This window comes from Geotrypetes seraphini, chromosome 3 (assembly GCF_902459505.1).
Source record: "Geotrypetes seraphini chromosome 3, aGeoSer1.1, whole genome shotgun sequence".
In the NCBI taxonomy this organism is placed as follows: domain Eukaryota; kingdom Metazoa; phylum Chordata; class Amphibia; order Gymnophiona; family Dermophiidae; genus Geotrypetes; species Geotrypetes seraphini.
The window spans coordinates 403665483-403687278 of NC_047086.1; the positions used below are offsets into that span (position 1 = coordinate 403665483).

Consider the following 21796-nt stretch of genomic DNA (forward strand, 5'->3'; position numbering starts at 1 on the left):
TTCGCCAGAAGCTAAAAGTGGACAAAGCCAGGGGGCTGGAGGACATTCAAGAGTACTGTACTGAAGGAACTTAGGGGACTTCTGGTGGCTCCACTGGCTGACCTTTTCAATGCTGTCTGGACTTGGGAGTGGCCCTGGAGGACTGGAAAAGGGTGGATGTAGTCACTCTCCTCTAAAGCACAAGGAAGTTAAAGGTTGGGATGTACAGATCAGTTGGTCCGACTTCTATGGTAAAGCATTTCCATTAATTTATTTTCAGACTAGTCTTTAAGCCTGTTACATTAATGGGTGCTAGAATAATGTGTGTGTTCGTCTTTCTTTCTGCCTCTCTCCTTGGCTGTCCACCACCAACTCTTCCCTGCTCCCCGTGTCCAGCAGTAGCCCTTCTCCCTTCCTTTTACCTCCCCCCTGTCAAGTAGCACCTTTTCACTGCTACCCCTGTCCAGAAGTAGGCCTTCTCCCTTCCTTTTACCTCCCCCTGTCCAGGAGCACCCCTTCACTGCTCCCCCTGTCCAGCAGTAGCCCTTCTCCCTTCCTTTTACCTCCCCCTGTCCAGCAGAACCCCTTCACTGCTCCCCCCTGTCCAGCAGCAGCCCTTCTCCCTTCCTTTTACTTCCCCCCTGTCAAGCAGCACCCCTTCACTGCTCCCCCTGTCCAGCAGCAGCCCTTCTCCTTTCGTTTTATTTCCCCCCCCTGTCCAGCAGCACCTCTTCCCTGCTCCCTAATACCTGCTCCCAAACCACTGTTCTTACCCTCCCTCCATCCTGGCTTCCTGGTCTTTTCTGGCCCACAGGCATGAACCGCTGCTGCTCGTGATTCGCGTCTGCCCTCCTCTTCAAAGCAGCCTGCTGAGAATCGTTGTCCGGCTGTAGTGAACCTCAACCTCAATAGCACGTTCTCTCTGACGCGATCCCGTATGTCAGAGGAGGGGCAGGATTGCATCAGAGGGAACATGTTACCAAGGTGGAGAGCGGCCTGTGAGGTTCGCTACAGCCGGTCGGCGATCCTCAGCAGGCTGCTTTGAAGAGGAAGGCAGATATGAATGAAGGGCAGCAGCAGCGGCTTGTTGTCTGGTGGGGGGGAGGGTCTTAGAGTGAGTGAGGACGTGTTCTCCGCGTCCGTGGTTGCCAAACTCCGCATGCAGTAGTGTTCTACTGGCATGGAGTTACAGATCACAGACGAAGTTTGAAGTGCGCGTGTGCGCTTAGGGTTATCGAATAGACCCATTTCTACAATATTCACTCAGCCGATTAAGTTAGCGGTGGCCAAGAACCCTCCCCCCGGAGAGTCAAAGTTGGTCACTAGAAAACGCTCAGCATTGAATATCCAGGGTCAACACAGACCCTGCCTCCTGCCAGCTGAATATCTCCGACTTTTTAAAAACAATTTCCAATGTTACAGAGGGTGGTGATATCCGCAAACACAATGACACAGCTGTTTCTGATCTCTAATAATATTAAATAACTGTAGCCCCAGCACGAGGCCTGGGAGCCCCCCCCCCCCCCCCACACACACACACACACACTCCACCCTATTCCCTCAGCCACATTTATTTCAATTTATGCTTCTGTTAATGTTTAAATTTTAAATCCCTAAGTGCTTCAGGTTGAGACTTTTCGGTTTGTGATTATGCTTTCCTGAATTTAATGGCGTTCTTTCTGGTCTGTTTTAGTATTGTAAGTCACCCTTTTTTGGTAAGGCAGGTTATCAAATTTAATAAATCATAATTGTAAAGACATGATTAAAAACAGAGATAAACTAAAAACCCAAACAGTATAACCTCCATGAGGGTACAAAGCTGTGGACATCGTAGTCTCTGTGAGGGCACAAGGCCACATCCACTGGTGCTTTCTGATCTCTTTGCTGGTACCGAGCTGTGCACACTGGAATTGATCACAAAAACTGCATCAGCACATGTCATGCAGAAGGAAAAAGATAACTCACTCTCTAATGGCTTTATTTAGATCTCTACAGGTTTTCTGGAGAATTTGTCCACAGAGCAGGAAGGTACGTATGGTGATGTAACAGTGATTCGATTTCCACAACTAGTGCGATGCCTCAGTTGCTCCTGAACCATTGCATATGTGAAATAGTGGCTAAAACTAGAAGCCAAGTGGCATTTCCCTTGTGAAAGATCTGAGCACAAGACCCTGTTTTAAAAAAAAAAAGGGGGGGGGGAGGGGGATTGGGTGGCTTGTCTATCCACTGGGATGGAGCACTGCTACACTCAATGGTTGTCTCTCACACCTGCATCACAGAATTAAACCAGTAGTGACTGTAGATATGATGGAGTTAAGACATAGCACTATAAATTAGAAGGAGCAGCTATTTATGTCTAAGGGGAAGGCAGAGAGGTCCAGCATGCACAAGGAAAGAGCTGCGGATGGAGAGCGCCGGGTACAGATGGCTCTCCTGCTATTTCACTCTGTCACTTGCAGTCCTTTTGTAATGTGCTGAGCACTTGAGAGGCTCTTCCCATGCTGACAACCTCTTCTGGCTTCTCGGCGCACACTGAATATTACAAAGAAGGTGGAGGATTGGAAAAGTTACAGAGCTGGGGGAGCTGCATGAACACGACCTTGAATGTAGTTGTCCTGACCACATGGATGTGTGTTGCTGGGTGGGAGGGGAGGTGACAAGAGCTGGCTGCCTCCATTAGGATTTGGGAAATATAGACAAGAATGTAGGTGGGTTTCAGCCTTGATACTGACCCCCCTGTCCTGGATCTTGAGGGTAGGACTACAGGGCTGTTGCTGGGCATGGGGACACCTTTAATGTAATTCAGAGGATCACTTCACTGGCATGTTTTTAAGGCTGTCCCCTGCCCCCGTCGAGAGTCTTGCAGCACATGCATAGATTAAGCAGGTTCTTGTTTGGTGGAGTGAGTGTCCCGCCCTGTTTCTAACCTGCCTTGCACCGTCAATCTTCACCCACCTCTGGAGCCTAGCAGAGAGGACAGAGGGGGGGTTGCATGCCCTGGCTGTCCCCTGCTGTGAGAGGCAGGAGGAGGCTGGAGTGTTGTGTCTATCATTCAGGGTTAATGAGGGAGGAGGATGCTCGGGTTCATTTCGGGAGTGGGGAGGCACTTGCAGGATGACAGGACGGACCCCGATGGGCCTCTTCTCATTAACCACACATAGTCAGCAGCAGCCACTGGGAAGACAAAAGCCAAGACAGGTATCAATTAGTCCTGTGTATGCACAGCCTCCCCTCCCCCCTCTTAAATACAAAGGGCCAGATTCTGTAAATGGCACCTAAAATGACATCGGCCATACGTCAAATATGTTTAAAGAATCACAGCTAAGCAGCACCTTCTGCAAAACTTAGGCTCCGTCAAAAATTACAAAGACTAAGGGACACTCGATGAAGTTACACGGAAATACTCTTAAAACCAATAGGAGGAAATTAAGCTCTGGAACGTGCTGCCAGAGGATGTGGTAAAAGCGGATAGCGTAGCTGGTTTTAAGACAGGTTTGGACAAATTCCTGGAGGAAAAGTCCATAGTCTGTTATTGAGAAAGACATGGAGGAAGCCACCGCTTGCCCTGGATCGGTAGCATGGAATGTTGCTAATCTTTGGGGTTCCGGAATCTTGCTATTCTTTGAAATTCTGTATGGAATGTTGCTACTCTTTGGGGTTCTAGAACCTTGTTACTGTCTGGGATTCCGGAATCTTGCTATTCTTTGAATTCTATATGAAATGTTGCTACTCCTTGGGTTTTGGCCAGGTACTAGTGACTAGAGAATGACACGGTGGCGGTTTACCCGCGGCCACCGCATTTTAGCCGCGGGTCACCCGCCGAAAACGGGGAAGAAAACTAGCAGTTGCTGCGGCGACGGGGACAAGGCCATTCACCGCCCGCGGGGCGGTGAATGGTCTTGTCCCCCGCAGTGAGGCATGAAGGATCGCGCGGTCCCCGCAGCTCACACCCGCCCGCCCAATCGATTCCAGTGTCCAGCCAGCTCTCTCCCCTCTCCTCACCCCAGTCCGCAGATCCTCCTCCTCGGCGACCCGCACGCTACCAGAGAGCCGCGCACACCCGCCGCTGCTCAGCCTCGATCTTCTGCTCTGACGCAACCGGAAACAGGAAGTTGCAGCAGAGCAGAAGATCGAACACTGAGCAGCCGCGCGTGTGCGGCTCCCTGGGAAAGCGCGCAGGTTGCCGAAAAAGAAAACCCACAAACCAAGGTGAGGAGAAGGGAGAGAGCCGGCCAAACACCAGGATCGACCGGGCAGGCAGGTAGTGGCCGCGGGGACCGTGCGATCGCTAGTGTTCCCGGCTCAAATTGGAAGGAGGGAGTGAAAGGAAAAAGGCTTATATGGATGCAGCAGGGACGGTGACGGGGCGGTGAATGGGATGGCAGTGGCGGTGACGGGGCGGTGAAAGGGATGGCGGTGACGGTGACGGGGCGGTGAAGGGATCGGCGGTGACGGGGCGGTGCAGAGGATGGTGGGCCGGTGACGGGGCGGTGACGGGGACAGATTTTTTCCCCGTGTCATTCTCTACTAGTGACCTGGCTTGGCCACCGTCTTATGTTCTTAAGTTCTTTTGAGATTCACATCTAATGGTGCCTAAGATCATCTCCGCCCCTAACCACACCTAATTTGACCTTGCGCACCTTTAGGTGGCTTCCTATAGACGCGATTACGACACCTACTCTAGTCAGCACTTTTCCACATAAGATGACGGGGTTGAGATTATTCTATTACGTTTGCTTTAACAGAATTAAAACCTCTTTTTTTGTTTCTGTCACTTTAAGTCCATGAGAGAGATTGGGAGCCCACTGGGACAGACGGGGACAAATGACTGAGTGCCTGAATGTAAAACCACTTAGGGCTCCTTTTACGAAGCCGCGTTAGCGGTTTAACGCGCTTAATAGAGGGCGCTAATTTGCCGCTAACACCTCCTCTTGAGCAGGCGGTCGTTTTTCGGCTAGCGCGGAGGTTAAAAATGTGGGCGCGATAAAGCCGCCAACACGGCTTCGTAAAAGGAGCCCTTAGACAAAGCTAAAGAAATAAAATGAGTCACCTTTTCCTGGAGGGGGGTCGCATTTATCTTTTCCACATTTATTGATGCGCCTGATTCTAATTAGCTAACCAGGGTTCACTTAGTGTTTCGCACGCAGATCATGAATGAGTTACATGGCTCGCTTATTTATTCTGCACATACCCTGAAGATCCTTTAGATCAGGAACCCAGAAACAACTTGCTGTTCCAACATATCGAGAATCAAGACATTTATTTACAAAACTAGTCTTTAAGCCCGTTACATTAACGGGTGCTAGAATATATGTAAGTCTGTCTTTCTTTCTGTCTCACTCCCTGCCCTTGTGTCTTTCTTCTTTTATTTCTGTCTCCCTCCCTCCTATTATTTGTCTTTCTTTCTATTTGTCTCTCTTTCTGCCCCCTATGCAGCATTTATCTCCCCTTGTCCACTTTCCTGTACAGTAGCCATATCAGCATTCCCTCCCCCTCCATTTCCTTGTGCATCAGCATTTCCCACCTCCCTACTTCCCTGTGCAGCATTTTCCTCCCTCGGGTGCTAGAATATATGTGTGTGTGTCTGTCTTTATTTCTTTCTCTCTCTGTCTCCTTAGCCACTTTTTCCTGTCCATTCTCCCTTCTTTTTACCTCCCCTGTATCCACGACCACCCCTTCACTGCTCCCCTTATCCAGCAGCAGCCCTTCTCCCTTTGTTTTACCTCCCCCCTGTCCATCAGTACCTCTTCCTTCTCCCCCTGTCCAACAATAGGCATCCCTTCCTTTTTCCCCCTGTCCATCATCACCTCTTCCTTCTCCCTCTGTCCAGCAGTAGGCCTCCCTTCATTTTCCCCCCCGTCCATCAGCATCTCTTCCTGCTCCCCCTGTCCAGCAGTAGGCCTCCCTTAATTTTTTTCCCCCTGTCCATCAGCACCTCTTCCTGCTCCCCCTGTCCAGCAGTAGGCCTCCCTTCATTTCCCCCCTGTCCATCAGCAGGTCTCCCTTAATTTCCCCCCTGTCCATCTGCACCTCTTCCTGCTCCCCTGTCCAACAATAGGCCTCCCTTCCTTTTCCCCCCCTGTCCATCATCATCTCTTCCTGCTCCCCCTGTGCAGAGTTTTTTAATTACTCGGATAGAGTCCTTGCGGCCCCCCCCTTCCCTTCCCTTGTAAGTCGGCGATTCAAGAAGCCTGTGCAGCAGTCTTCACACGCTGCTTCGGGTCCTTCTACTGCGCTTATTTGCTCTGCCGCGTCTCTGATGACATCATCAGAGACGCGGCAGAGCAAATCAGGGCAGTAGAAGGGCCTGAAGCAGCGTGTGAAGACTGCTGCACAGGCTTCTTGAATCGCCGGGTAGGTATTCGGGTCAGCGGCAAGGGAAGGGAGGTGAGCGGCAAAGAACTCCTCTGGTCTGTTGCGGAGGGCGGCCCGGCTCGATTTATTGATTCGTTGGGGGGGGGGGAAATGCGCTGTGTTGGGGGGAAGGGTAGGCAGACGCGGGGACCGTCCAGTTCGAGAGAGGAGCCTGGGGTGAGAAAGGCCGCCGCAGCTATGGAAATTTTTTTTTTATTTGAAAGCCGCCGCCGGGGCCGCGCATGCGCAATTGTTTTTTTTCGCGACAGCTCAGGGAACACGTTTTTTTTAGTGCGCATGCGCGGCTTACCATTTTATTATATTAGATTGCTAAACCTTTTTTTTTCCAAAACAGTTTACAAGGAGTTACCTACATCATATATTAAGAGTCTATGCAAGATAAAAATAAAAACAGACAAATTCAGTCTTACATAAAATCAATTGCTCAAAGAAATGCATCTCTAAATAGTTGAGTCTTTAACATTTTCCTAAATGAATTCCTCTCTCCACATTTTCGAATCTGGCCAACAAGGCCATTCCGTAGCTTGACTCCTGCACGTGTGAAAGTCATGGCGTTTGTTTCCACATATTTAGGGTTAGCCTTTGTTTTCAACAACACGTCACTTTCGGAACGCAGGGAACTCTGTGGTTGATAACGAGACATCATATTCTTAAAAAATTCAGGCATCGCACCACATAGAAATTGATGACATAACATAATTGCTTTGAACTGAATTCGAAACACAACTGGCAACCACTTCCGACAGGTCATCGTCTCAGTCCAAGCATCAGACCTCTGGAATTCACTTCCAAACACTTTACGACATCAGACATCACTCAACAAATACAAATAACTGCACCGCTCCCTCGGGTTTTTGCAGCCCAAATGCATGACCTTGCATTTCTTAGCATTAAATTTTATCTGCCAAATTTCAGACCATTTTTCAAGCTTTGCAAGGTCTTTCTTCATGTTATTCACATCATCCGGCATGTCTACTCTATTGCAGATTTTGGTATCATCCGCAAAGAGGCAAATCTTACCCAACAACCCTTCAGAAATATCATTTATAAAAATGTTAAAAAGAACAGGCCCAATGACAGAACATTGAGGCACACCACTGGTAACATCCCTCTCCTCAGAGCGATCTCCATTGATCACTACCCTCTGGCCCAGCCCGTCACTTTGGGACCCATCCTGAGGGCACTCAGTTTATTTAACACTGTCAAAGGCTTTGCTAAAATCTAATACACCACATCTAACACACTCCCTCTATCCAAAAGTCTGGTCACCCAGTCAAAGAAATTGATCAGATCTGTCTGACAAGACCTACCTCTAGTGAATCCACTGGATTCCAGAAACTTGACCTCTCTCTGTTTTAAAAAAGTTTCCATTAATTTGCTTACCACAGAAGTCAGACTTACCAGCCTGTAATTCCCTACTTCTGCCTTACTTCCACTTTCGTGGAGAGGACCACATCCGCCCTTCTCCAGTCCTCCGGTACCACTCCCGACTCTAGAGATTTGTTGAAAAGGTCAGTCAGTGGAGCGACCAGAACTTCCCTAAGTTCCTCTAGCAGCCTCGGATGTACACCATCTGGCCCCATTGCTTTGTCTACCTTTATTTTAGTTAGCTCCTCACAAACACAACCCTCTAAAAAAATCGATCAGGGTCTATTACTCCTCCATCCCTATTCATGTTTGTTTTCTGCGGTCCTGCTCCTAGTGCTTCAGCTGTGAACACAGAACAGAAATATCTGTTAAGCAATTTGGCCTTTTCTTTATTGGCTTCTACATATTTATCCCCTTCACCTTTGAGTCTCACAATGCCACTTTTGCACTTCTTCTTATCACTAATATGTCTAAAAAATGTCTTGTCTCCCCATTTTACCATGTCAGCTATTTTTTCTTCCATTTGCATCTTTGCTTTCCTGACTAAAAGACCAGCCTCTCTTAACTTTTCCAGATATTTTTGCCCGTTTTACTTTTTCTGCGATCTTTTGTAGTTTATGAAAGCTAACCAAGATCTTATTCCTTACCTTCTCAGCTACTACTTTTCAGAGAACCAAAGTGGCCTTCTTTTCCTCTTACTTGCCTCACAAAAAAGATTTGTCGCCCTTACAATCACTCTTTTCAGTTTTGCCTGCATTTCCACTCCTTCCAGTTCCCATCCAGACAACAATTCCTTGACGTAAAACCCCATCCGAACAAAGTTCTTTTTTTTAAAGTGTAGAACCTTTGCTTTTGAATGAGCCCTCTATATACCCATCTTGATATTAAACCGTACTATGCAGTAATCACTGGATGCCAGATGATCACCCACTGTAACATCAGAAACACTTTCCCCGTTTGTAAGCACTAAGTCCAGTATGACCCCATCCTGTGTGGGTTCCATTACCATCTGTTGGAACAGTTCTCCTTGTAGAGAATCCAGGATCTCCCTACTTCTAGAAGACTCTACAATAGGGATACTCCAATCAACAATTGGCATATTAAAATCACCTATTAGCAAGACTTCCCCTTTTTTAGATATATTCTGGATGTCTACTATTAAATCTCTATCTACTTCTTCCGTCTTTGAAGGAGGTCTGTATATCACACCAATATAAATATATTCACCATTCCCTCTTTCCAAATTGATCCACAGTGCCTCTTCCTTGCCCTGCACATCCTGCAATTGTGTGGCTTTAATATGATCTTTAACATATAACGCTACTCCCCCTCCTTTTCTTCCTACCTTGTCTTTCCTGAACAGATTATTGTCCGGTATAACTACATCCCAGTCATAGGTCTGCATGAACCCCGTCTCCATGATTGTCACTATATCCAACCCTTCTTCTTCCATCACAGCTTCTAGATCCAGAATCTTGTTTCCCATACTCCGAGCATTAGTATATCCTGCTTTCCAGACATTGGCCCCTTTCCCATCCGTGTAGAGGTATTCAGTGATTTACTTGAGGGCTTATACTCCCCCTGTCCCATCACTTCTAGTTTAAAGCCCTCTTCAGTAGATTAGCCAGCCTGCTGGCGAAGACACTTCTTCCTTTCTTTGATAGATCCAAACCATCCCTACTCCGCAGCCCTTGTAAGATGCATGCATGGTCCAGGAAGCCAAAACGCTCTTGATGACACCTTCCACGTAGCCATGCATTCATCTCCAGGATGCGAGCTTTTCTGCCCTGGCCTTTACCCGGAACAGGGAGGATGGACGAGAATACCACCTGCGTAGTAGAAGTTGTCTGACATCACAATGCATCTGAATTCTTGATGACATCATAATGCAGCTGCATATGGTTCCCCCACCTGAGCACGGTGTATAGAGGCCCCTTCTTGTCCAGTTTGTCTAACTTGAGTAGATTGTAAGCTCTTTTGAACAGGGACTGTCTCTCGTGCGTTTTGACGTATAGCGCAGCGTATGTCTAGTAGCACTATAGAAATGATTAGTGGTAGCACAGCAAACTATCCCTTTGGAGAATGACACACACCACCTCTCAGTTTAATGGATTACCTGATTAAGATCCAACATGGCTGTTCCGCTGTGTTCACTTTCCATGGCATAGAAGAACCCTGCCGAGAACATGAAGAAAAGCAAGGTTAAGGAACGTGGTAGATGGCGGCTAAGTTGATATTTAGAACTTAACCAGCCATTGGTTACCACATAGAGATAGGACTGTTTGAGGCCCTGTTGGCTGGTTCAGGGTTGACTCCACCCCTCCCCGGAATGCTCCCCCAATAGTCTGTCTTAGGTGCTAAGCGTGATTTACGCAGTCAGAGATCATTTCCGAGTGGTTAAAACAGGTGTGAACATTTCCACCAGCTTCTGAAGTAACACTGTTGAGAAACTGGATGATTATCAAGCTTATTAAAATTTTTGATTAAACGCAAATCACAACTTCTAAGCGTTTTACAAATTCTATTAAAAAGGGGAAGACAAAACTTGACCAATACAAAGAAAACAATAGGAAATAAGGGGGAACTACAAAATTAAAAGAGTTCATAAAGGGTAAGCCGCAAAAGGGAGGGAAAAGAATCAGGCGATATTCAAAATATTTGTAAGAGTCAAATGCATCATGGAAAAGGTAAGTCTTTAAATTTCCCTTAAATTTGTCTAGATTTTTTTTCTGCCCTGATATGAAAAGATAGAGAATTCCATATCGTGGGGGTTGTAATAGCGAATGAAGTAGCTCGACTTTCATTGATGGCATATGGAGCAGATACTGCGAGGTGGATCTTAAGATTCGAGTGGGTTCGTGAGGAATAAGAAGTTTATGGATAAAGGTCAGTTCTTTAGTATTTTGAGACTTAAAAGAGAGAATAACTATTTTATAAATAATCCAGTGAGGAATTGGCAGCCAATGAGCAGATTTTAGTAGAGGGGTGACATGGTCAAATTTTGTCCTATTTGTAATGATTTTTATGGCAGTGTTTTGTTGTATCAATTGTCTTTAACATAATTATTGCAGCCATGTTAACGATCCCCTCTTTAACTATGCCACGGTAGAGGTTTCTACCACGGCCCGTTGCACTAAATGCTCCAATGCTCGTAGAATTCCTATGAGCGTCGGAGCATTTGGCACTCTGGGCCACGATAGAAACCTCCACCGTGGTATAGTTAAAGAGGTATATGTTTCACCTATTTTGGTTTTCTGTTACATTATTTAATAACTAATAAAAATGCATAAACTGATAAATGGGTGCCCTATGCAAAGACCCAAGTGTGAACCGATTCAAGTGTAGTGTGTGATCTAAGATGAACGAGGGACAAGACCCGATACCCAGGCATCAGAATCAAACTGCATCTTTACTGGGAAGTGTCTCATCGGTTGACATCATGCTACAGTTGAAGTTCTTCACCAACCCAGCGGATGGTAGACTTTACCATCTTCAACAGATGAGCAAATTTGCAATGTACTGTACAGTAAACCCCTGCGAATTTGCGGTTCGCAAATCACGGACTCAATAATTCGCGGTATTTTCCGACCGCCTCTTCCTGGTACTAAAGTGACGGTTACACCAATCAGGAGATGCTTTGATATGCTATCTGGCATATCAAAGCAGCTCCTGATTGGTGTAACCATGACTAGTACCAGGAAGAAGCAGTCAGAAAATGTACAATTGAAGCACCTGCCGGCACCCCAGCGGCCCTCTCCTGCCTTTGAAGAAGCGATATGGATTGCTCTGAAAAGAGAAGATGGAACTTCTATCTACGTGGGTGTAGTCTACAGACCTCCGACTCAATCGCAGCAAATTGATAAGGATCTGATTGTGGATATCCAAAAGTTTGGAAGGAAAGAGGAGGTTCTGCTGTTGGGAGATTTCAACCTGCCGGATGCGGACTGGAATGTTCCGTCTGCGGAATCGGAAAGAAGTAGGGAGATTGTGGATGCCTTTCAAGAGGCTCTGCTCAGACAAATGGTGACGGAACCCACAAGGGAAAAAGCGATATTGGATCTGGTCCTCACAAATGGAGAGAGTATCTCTAATGTTCGAGTGGGTGCTTACCTGGGTAATAGCGATCATCAAACGGTTTGGTTTGATATAACGGCTAAAGTGGAGAGCGGCCGCACGATACTTAAAGTCCTAGATTTCAAACGTACGGACTTTAATGCAATGGGAAAGTACCTGAAGAAAGAGCTGTTAGGATGGGAGGACATAAGAGAAGTGGAAAGACAGTGGTCTAAGCTGAAAGGAGCGATAAAAATGGCTACGGACCTTTATGTGAAGAAAATCAATAAAAACAAGAGAAAAAGGAAGCCGATATGGTTCTCCAACCTAGTGGCTGAGAAAATAAAGGCGAAAGAGTTGGCGTTCATGAAATATAAAAAAACCCAAGAAGAGGAGAGCAGAAAGGACTACAGGGTGAAACTGAAAGAAGCCAAGAGAGAGATACGTTTGGCGAAGGCACAGGTGGAAGAACAAATGGCTAAAAATGTAAAAAAGGGAGATAAAAATTTTTTCAGATATATTAGTGAAAGGAGGAAAATAAAAAATGGAATTGCTAGGCTAAAAGATGCTGGGAACAAATATGTGGAGAGTGATGAGGAGAAAGCAAATGTGCTAAACAAATACTTCTGTTCTGTGTTCACAGAAGAAAATCCTGGAGAAGGACCGAGATTGTCCGGCAAAGTTACACGAGAAAATGGAGTAGATTCTGCGCCGTTCACGGAGGAGGGTGTTTATGAGCAACTTGAAAAACTGAAGGTGGACAAAGCGATGGGACCAGACGGGATCCATCCCAGGATACTAAGGGAGCTCAGAGAGGTTCTGGCGAGTCCTATTAAAGACTTGTTCAACAAATCTCTGGAGACGGGAGTGATTCCTGGGGATTGGAGGAGAGCGGATGTGGTCCCTATTCATAAAAGTGGTCACAGGGATGAAGCAGGAAACTACAGGCCGGTGAGCCTCACTTCAGTTGTTGGAAAAATAATGGAAGTGTTGCTGAAAGAAAGGATAGTGTATTTCCTTGAATCTAATGGGTTACAGGATCCGAGGCAACATGGCTTTACAAAAGGTAAATCGTGCCAAACGAACCTGATTGAATTTTTTGATTGGGTGACCAGAGAGCTGGATCGAGGACATATGCTAGATGTAATTTACTTGGATTTCAGCAAAGCCTTTGATACAGTTCCTCATAGGAGGCTGTTGAACAAACTTGAAGGGCTGAAGTTAGGACCCAAAGTGGTGAGAAACTGGCTGGGTCAGAAACTGGCTGTCGGACAGATGCCAGAGGGTGGTGGTTAATGGAAGTCGCTCGAAGGAAGGAAAGGTGACTAGTGGAGTCCCTCAGGGTTCGGTGCTGGGGCCAATCCTGTTCAATATGTATGTAAGTGACATTGCTGAAGGGTTAGAAGGAAAAGTGTGCCTTTTTGCAGATGATACCAAGATTTGTAACAGAGTAGACACCGAAGAGGGAGTGGAAAATATGAAAAAGGATCTGCAAAAGTTAGAGGAATGGTCTAATGCCTGGCAACTAAAATTCAATGCAAAGAAATGCAGAGTAATGCATTTGGGGATTAATAATAGGAAGGAACCGTATATGCTGGGAGGAGAGAAGCTGATATGCACGGACGGGGAGAGGGACCTTGGGGTGATAGTGTCCGAAGATCTAAAGGCGAAAAAACAGTGTGACAAGGCAGTGGCTGCTGCCAGAAGGATTCTGGGCTGTATAAAGAGAGGCGTAGTCAGTAGAAGGAAGAAGGTGTTGATGCCCCTGTACAGGTCATTGGTGAGGCCCCACTTGGAGTATTGTGTTCAGTTTTGGAGACCGTATCCAGCGAAAGACATAAGAAGACTTGAGGCGGTCCAGAGGAGGGCGACGAAAATGATAGGAGGCTTGCGCCAGAAGACGTATGAGGAGAGACTGGAAGACCTGAATATGTATACCCTAGAGGAAAGGAGAGACAGGGGAGATATGATTCAGACGTTCAAATACTTAAAGGGTATTAACGTAGAACAAAATCTTTTCCAGAGAAAGGAAAATGGTAAAACCAGAGGACATAATTTGAGGTTGAGGGGTGGTAGATTCAGGGGCAATGTTAGGAAATTCTACTTTACGGAGAGGGTGGTGGATGCCTGGAATGCGCTCCCGAGAGAGGTGGTGGAGAGTAAAACTGTGACTGAGTTCAAAGAAGCTTGGGATGAACACAGAGGATTTAGAATCAGAAAATAATATTAAATATTGAACTAGGCCAGTTACTGGGCAGACTTGCACGGTCTGTGTCGGTGTATGGCCGTTTGGTGGAGGATGGGCAGGGGAGGGCTTCAATGGCTGGGAGGGTGTAGATGGGCTGGAGTAAGTCTTAACAGAGATTTTGGCAGTTGGAACCCAAGCACAGCACCGGGTAAAGCTTTGGATTCTCGCCCAGAAATAGCTAAGAATAAAAATTAAAAAAAAAAAATTTTTTAAATTGAATCAGGTTGGGCAGACTGGATGGACCATTCGGGTCTTTATCTGCCGTCATCTATTATGTTACTATGATCAGCTGAAAAACCGTATTCACGGTTTTTTGAAATTCGCGGGTGTTCCTGGAACGGAACCCCTGAGAATTTCAAGGGAGTACTGTATATCCTTTAATGCCTCTGTAACAAGTTCAATGTTGGAAAGACCATTAGGCGCTTCAAAATCAGGTTAAATGAACACAGATCCAGCTTGAGCAGGGAGCAGTTGGAAACACCTTTACTACAGCATTGTATTACAACGCGTCACAGTTGCAACGATTTGCAGCGCTTCCTTATTGACATCGTTCAGGATGACATCATAGGAGGTGACCAAGAAAGACTATTATAGAGAGAGGAACAATGAATCTATAGGTTGTGATCTTTATAGCAATAGTGGGTCAGACCAATGGTCCATCTAGCTACTCCAGGTCACAAGTACTTGGCAGAAACCCAAATACTAGCAACATTCCATGCGGAACCCCCAAATACTAGCAACATTCCATGTGAAACCCCCAAAGAGTAGCAACATTCCATGCAGAACCCCAACGAGTAGCAACATTCCATGCAGAACCTCCAAAGCCCTCAAGTATAAGCCCTCAACATTCCATGCGGAATCCCTAAATAGTAGCAACATTCCATGCGGAACCCCTAAATAGCAACATTCCATGTGAAACCCCCAAAGAGTAGCAACACTCCATGTAAAACCCCCCAAAAGTAGCAACATTCCATGTGGAACCCCTAAATAGCAACATTGCATGTGAAACCCCCAAATAGTAGCAACATTCCATGCGGAACCCCCAAATAGCAACATTCCATGTGAAACCCCAAATAGCAACATTCCATGCAGAACCCCCCAATAGTAGCAACATTCCATGCGGAACCCCAAATAGTAGCAACATTCCATGCGGAACCCCCCAAAGCTCTCAAGTATAAGCCCTCAACATTCCACACGGAACCCCCAAATAGTAGCAAGATTCCATACGGAACCCCTAAATAGCAACATTCCATGTGAAACCCCAAATAGTAGCAACATTCCATGTGAAACCCCAAAGAGTAGCAACATTCCATGCGGAACCCCCCAAAGCTCTCAAGTATAAGCCCTCAACATTCCACGCGGAACCCCCAAATAGTAGCAACATTCCATACGGAACCCCTAAATAGCAACATTCCATGTGAAACCCCAAAGAGTAGCAACATTTCATGCGGAACTCCCTAAAGCTCTCAAGTATAAACCCTCAACATTCCATGCGGAACCCCCAATTAGTAGCAACATTCCATACGGAACCCCTAAATAGCAACATTCCATGTGAAACCCCAAATAGTAGCAACATTCCATGCAGAACCTCCAAAGAGTAGCAACATTCCATGCGGAACCCCCCAAAGCTCTCAAGTATAAACCCTCAACATTCCATGCGGAACCCCCAATTAGTAGCAACATTCCATACGGAACCCCTAAATAGCAACATTCCATGTGAAACCCCAAATAGTAGCAACATTCCATGCAGAACCTCCAAAGAGTAGCAACATTCCATGCGGAACCCCCCAAAGCTCTCAAGTATAAACCCTCAACATTCCATGCGGAACCCCCAATTAGTAGCAACATTCCATACGGAACCCCTAAATAGCAACATTCCATGTGAAACCCCAAATAGTAGCAACATTCCATGCAGAACCTCCAAAGAGTAGCAACATTCCATGCGGAACCCCCCAAAGCTCTCAAGTATAAACCCTCAACATTCCATGCGGAACCCCCAATTAGTAGCAACATTCCATACGGAACCCCTAAATAGCAACATTCCATGTGAAACCCCAAATAGTAGCAACATTCCATGCAGAACCTCCAAAGAGTAGCAACATTCCATGCGGAACCCCCCAAAGCTCTCAAGTATAAACCCTCAACATTCCATGCGGAACCCCCAATTAGTAGCAACATTCCATACGGAACCCCTAAATAGCAACATTCCATGTGAAACCCCAAATAGTAGCAACATTCCATGCAGAACCTCCAAAGAGTAGCAACATTCCATGCGGAACCCCCCAAAGCTCTCAAGTATAAACCCTCAACATTCCATGCGGAACCCCCAATTAGTAGCAACATTCCATACGGAACCCCTAAATAGCAACATTCCATGTGAAACCCCAAATAGTAGCAACATTCCATGCAGAACCTCCAAAGAGTAGCAACATTCCATGCGGAACCCCCCAAAGCTCTCAAGTATAAACCCTCAACATTCCATGCGGAACCCCCAATTAGTAGCAACATTCCATACGGAACCCCTAAATAGCAACATTCCATGTGAAACCCCAAATAGTAGCAACATTCCATGCAGAACCTCCAAAGAGTAGCAACATTCCATGCGGAACCCCCCAAAGCTCTCAAGTATAAACCCTCAACATTCCATGCGGAACCCCCAATTAGTAGCAACATTCCATACGGAACCCCTAAATAGCAACATTCCATGTGAAACCCCAAATAGTAGCAACATTCCATGCAGAACCTCCAAAGAGTAGCAACATTCCATGCGGAACCCCCCAAAGCTCTCAAGTATAAACCCTCAACATTCCATGCGGAACCCCCAATTAGTAGCAACATTCCATACGGAACCCCTAAATAGCAACATTCCATGTGAAACCCCAAATAGTAGCAACATTCCATGCAGAACCTCCAAAGAGTAGCAACATTCCATGCGGAACCCCCCAAAGCTCTCAAGTATAAACCCTCAACATTCCATGCGGAACCCCCAATTAGTAGCAACATTCCATGCTACCGATCCCAGGGCAAACAGTGGCTTCCCCCGTGTCTACAGGGCAAAAGAGCTACACCGAGTGGAAGGCTCTCATTTTGAAACGTTTTGTGAAAGACCTTCAATGCATTTGTGAGGCTAACAAACGAGAGCTCGCCTCGCATTAGACAGCCAACTGCACAGCGTGCCTTCCTATTGGTCACCACAAGGACGGCACTTTTGTTAAAAAGGAGGTGCCATTTTAAAGGTGCGTTGTCAAGATAAAGAGAACCTCAAGGGCTCCTTTTAGGGCCTTAACACGCACTAAATTGCCCTGCACGCTAGCCGCTACCGCCTTCTTTTGAGCAGGCAGTAGATTTTCGGCTAGGAGCCCAAGTGATGACATCCCAGTGAGTTGGAGATTATATTTTGGGGTACTGTCATTTTTTAGGCCCTCCATCAGGAGAGGCATTGTAAATCCAGGATTAGAGATGGTTATGAGCGGCTGAAGTGTCATCCAGAGATAAAAGCTGATATATTTTAAGAACTTTTCTTATACAACCATCTGCCTCCAAACTATGGGCCCCTTTTCCAAAGCCCCACGGTAAATACGCCAATGATTACAGGAATGGGATGGATTTTCCGTGGTTTGCGAAAGGGGCCTATATGTTAGTGACTGAGCCCATATATTTCCTTCCAAGGTTTTTCTGAATGAGTGGATGTGACTGATCTGAGCATTTCTGTGAACTGTAACAACAGTCGATTCTAAAAAATGATGATTTTGAAACACAACCACTGATGAAGCCACGATAGTGAACAAGTTAAGTGTTTCATCGTTCAATCATTTTTTGCTGCAGAATTTGCTTGCATTTTGAGGGGGGTTTTTTTCCCCAAAAATTCACACATTAAAAAATGTAAATTGTTGAATAAAAGAAAGGGACAACAAGGTTTGTTTGTTTTTTTACCATTGAAAAAATTGGGAAAGATGCAGCTTGGTTCTCTTTCAGGTCTTTTTCCTCATTAGTCTTAGATTACAAAGAGCACTTGAATTGTTTCACACTTGGTTCTTTGTTGGTGAGTGATGCTTTATATCAGGGGTGCCCACAATTTTGGGGCTTGCGAGCTACTTTTAAAATGACCAAGTCAAAATGATCTACTAACAATAAAATTTTAAAACACAAAGCACACTGTACGCAGAGAAAATGTGAATCATCATTTATATTCGGGGGGGGGGGGGGTTCAAAGAGGTCAAGGCAGATGACTTTAAAATATGCAATGTTACCTCAGTAACAACTATACAAAAATAGACAAATATACCCCCTCCCCTTTTACTAAACCACGATATCGGTTTGTAGCACAGGGAGCTGTGCTGAATTCCCCGCGCTGCTCCCGAAGCTCATAGGCTCCCTGCGCTAAAATCCGCTACTGCAGTTTAGTAAAAGGGGGCCATAGTGCAAAATATAGACAGCACATATAAATTCTCAAAATGGACACATTTCGATCACTAAATTGAAAATAAAATCATTTTCCTACCTTTGTTGTCTGGTGATTTCATGAGTCTCTGGTTGCACTTTCTTATTTTGACTGTGCATCCAATATTTCTTCCCTTCTTTCTACCTCCTGCATGTTTCATCTCCTCCAGAACTCATTCCATTCCCCAATATCTCTGTCCTTCCATGAGTCCAACTTTTTCTTCCTCTCTCCCTGCTTGCCCCCTGCCACCCTACACACTCCATTCCCTCCCCCTTTTCCTTCCTCTTTCCCTGCCCCCTCCCCTTTCTTTCTGTCTCCTTGCCCCCCTTTCTTTCTTTTTCTCTCTGTCTTTCTGTCTCCCTGCCTTGATTTCTTACTTACTTTCTTTCTGCTGTCTTTCTTACTGTCTCCCTGCCCCCTTTCTTTCTGTATCCATGCCCCCTTTCTTTCTTTGTCTCCATGCCCCCCTTTCTTTCTTTTTCTGTCTTTCTTTCTGTCTCCTTGCCCCCCTTTCATTCTTTCTGTCTCCATGCTCCCCTTTCATTCTTTTTGTTTCCGTCTGTCTTTTTGTCTCCCTGACTTTCTATCTACCCATTCTGCCTCCCTGTCTTTCTGTCTCCCCTTTTTTTCTCCCCAAGCCACAACCAGGGCTGTCGTCTGGAAACAGGCCCCCAAACCACCGCTGCCGTTGCTGCTGAGTTCTCCTTGTTTCCTGACACTGCAAAAGGCCAGCAGCCTTCCCCCTAATGTCAATTCTGATGTCGGAGAGGAAGTTCCAGGCCAGCCAGGCAGCGATTGGCTGGCCTGGAACTTCCTCTCCAACGTCAGAATTGACGTCGGGAGGAGGAGGAGGGGGAGGGGGGAGGATGGCTTGCCCGGCGTTTCCGTAGTTGCTGCTGGCCTGTTGTGGCATCGGGGAACAGAGAGAATGCAAAGACAATGCGAGTCTATCGTGGGGCCCGGGATGGGCTCCGCGATTGACTCGCATTGCCTTTGCGATTGACCTTTTGGGCACCCCTGCTTTATATAATTTATTGAATACAAGTGTATCTCCGTGTCATATTTTGGAAGTATTTGGCCCTATTCACCTTCACACATTGGCAAATAGTTGCCCTTAGACAAGGAGCTCTGTGTCCTTCTATATTGTCAATCACTTTTGAGTTTCTTTGCGTATCGTAGTTCATAAAACTGGTAGAAATTTAAAAATTAACAAGGCAGGTGATGACAGGTAAGGAAGGGGGCCATAGAAAACAGGGATGGAGGGAGGGCAAGGCGGGAGGTGACAGGCAAGCGAAAGAGGGGAGGAAGGTGGGACATACCCAGTACCTCATGTCCTGTATGAAGCCTAGGGCAAGTGGGCAGTTATCTAGGAGGGACAGAGGGGCGGTGAGCTCTCTTCTAAAATACCTGATGAATATAAAGTGAAGGATGAAGAAAAGAGAGCTTTAATGGAAGGAAGAGGCGGGGCAGAAGGAGGAAGTACCTCCCATAATCCCTGGAGAGCTAAAGGATGTGGCCTATCACACTTACTGAACATGGACTCCAGCTTCACCAGGCAGCTGACAAAGTTATCGAAATCCACCCCCATGTCTGTGTCAGCGTAGCGGGCCACCAAGACCTGCAGCAGTTTATTATTTAATTTGAAGCCTGGAAGAGAAGAGAGAGCAGCCGATTAAGTCTCAAACCAAATGTCACCACCATCCACTTCCTCCCGGGGCTTCTCATCTTCTTATTCCTTCCCTCCTTTTGCTTCTCTGCTTCGGATACTGATGGGAGTGTCCCGTTATGAACATCTCTCTCCTATCTTGAAAAAAATTACATTGGCTACGAATACACTTTCGTATTCAGTTCAAAATTCTGAAGAGTTGGCCAACAGGGTATTGACGACACCTTGTCGGACTATTTGGCTAAGGGCTTGATATTGTATAGACCATCCAGAGCATTGAGATCTGAGAACCGTCTGTTGCTTGATACATGTAAAAAGGATACAGTGCGTTATGCGAAGACTCCTAAATCTTGTTTCTCCATTACCGGTCCTGTTTTATGGAACGTTCTTACAGGTATTTTGAGATTTTGTGGAAGTTTGTTACAGTTTAGAACATTTTTGAAGACTAACCTCTTTGCACAAGTATTTTTTTTGCTACTGATATTTTCCCCTGATATGACAAGATGTCCCCCTGTTTTAACTTTCTTCTCTTTATTTAGATATTTGTAGACATATATGTTTTTGAGAGTGTGTGTATCAATTGTGAGCCGCTTTGGCCAAAAGCGGATTAGAAATGTTTTAAATAAATAGAGTACTTTTTTACCACCCCCTATCACAGTGCCTCCGAGGACCTGCTTCTAACTTGAATTTTAAGTTCCCTCCCTTATGGAAGTGCACTGGATTTGCCTAAAACCTCAAGAAAAGAGCTGGGGATGTGATCTCAGGGTCATTCGGGAAGTAATTCTACACTCAAAGATCATTTGTCTTCCATGTGCGTTTCTGCTTCACTCAAGCCAGCTGATGTCGTTGCGTTAGGGGCCACTCTCATATTCTACCTTTCTTGCTCACCTGCTGCTTCCAGAGCCAGACGCATCTCGTAGGAGCTCATGGTACCCGATTTATCCATGTCATGCTGCCGGAAAATGGCCTGGAAGGTAGAAAGTTCAGACATAAATTCATCACTGTCCTGCCTTCCATAATGCAGCCTTCAGAAGAATTTAGCCGAGTCAATACGTCAAGCTCCGTCTCTAGCAATATTCGATCCCAAACTAAAAAAAATCCTTTCCCAAGGCTGCTTTACATTACATTAGTGACTTTCATTCGGCCTTAACCTCGCAGTTCTAGGCAGGTTACAAAAGAGGTAGTCTGGACATTTCCAGAATTACAGGATCGGGTCCCAATTACAAGACTGTGACTTATTCAGAAATTTACAAGATCAGGGATAAATGACAAATTTCCTGACTAACAGGGGTCTTTATTACCCTTCAGAGGGTTTTGCTTCCAACTCCCACCTCCCACTCACCAAAAGATACCTAAGCCCATCCTATCATTCTCTCTGCAAGAAACTCCCCAACCCCTATATGTTCTGTCTGTCCAAATTAGACTGTAAGCTCTTCAGAGCAGGGACCATCTATTACACGTTACATGCACAGCGCTGCCCACACCTTTCAGCGCTATAGAAATGATAAATAGTAGAACTGTTCTATAACGTCATCCATCACCGCCATTACCATTACAGTCGAACCTTGGATAGCGAGTAACGTGGTTTGCGAGCGTTTTGCAAGACGAGCAAAGCATTTGATTAAATTTTAACTCAATAAACGAGCGTTGTCTTGCAGTACAAGCA

General features: G+C 45.9%; 1 protein-coding gene across 5 annotated transcripts in view; it reads right to left on the bottom strand.

Moving 5' to 3' along the window:
* Positions 1-1699: 1699 nt before the first annotated feature.
* Positions 1700-21796, bottom strand: part of CAPN11 (calpain 11) — a 148724-nt gene continuing 128627 nt past the window's right edge. For 4 of the 5 annotated variants that reach the window (XM_033936851.1, XM_033936852.1, XM_033936854.1 and 1 more), the window contains 4 exons: positions 21019-21097; positions 19995-20111; positions 9839-9897; positions 1700-3153 (listed from right to left, as the gene is read on the bottom strand). In XM_033936851.1, the coding sequence (XP_033792742.1) occupies positions 3127-3153; positions 9839-9897; positions 19995-20111; positions 21019-21097 (282 nt within the window). In that variant the 3' untranslated portion in view covers positions 1700-3126. Of the gene's footprint in view, positions 3154-9838; positions 9898-19994; positions 20112-21018; positions 21098-21796 lie in introns of those variants that run through there. The other variant, XR_004538739.1, reaches the window with a different exon arrangement.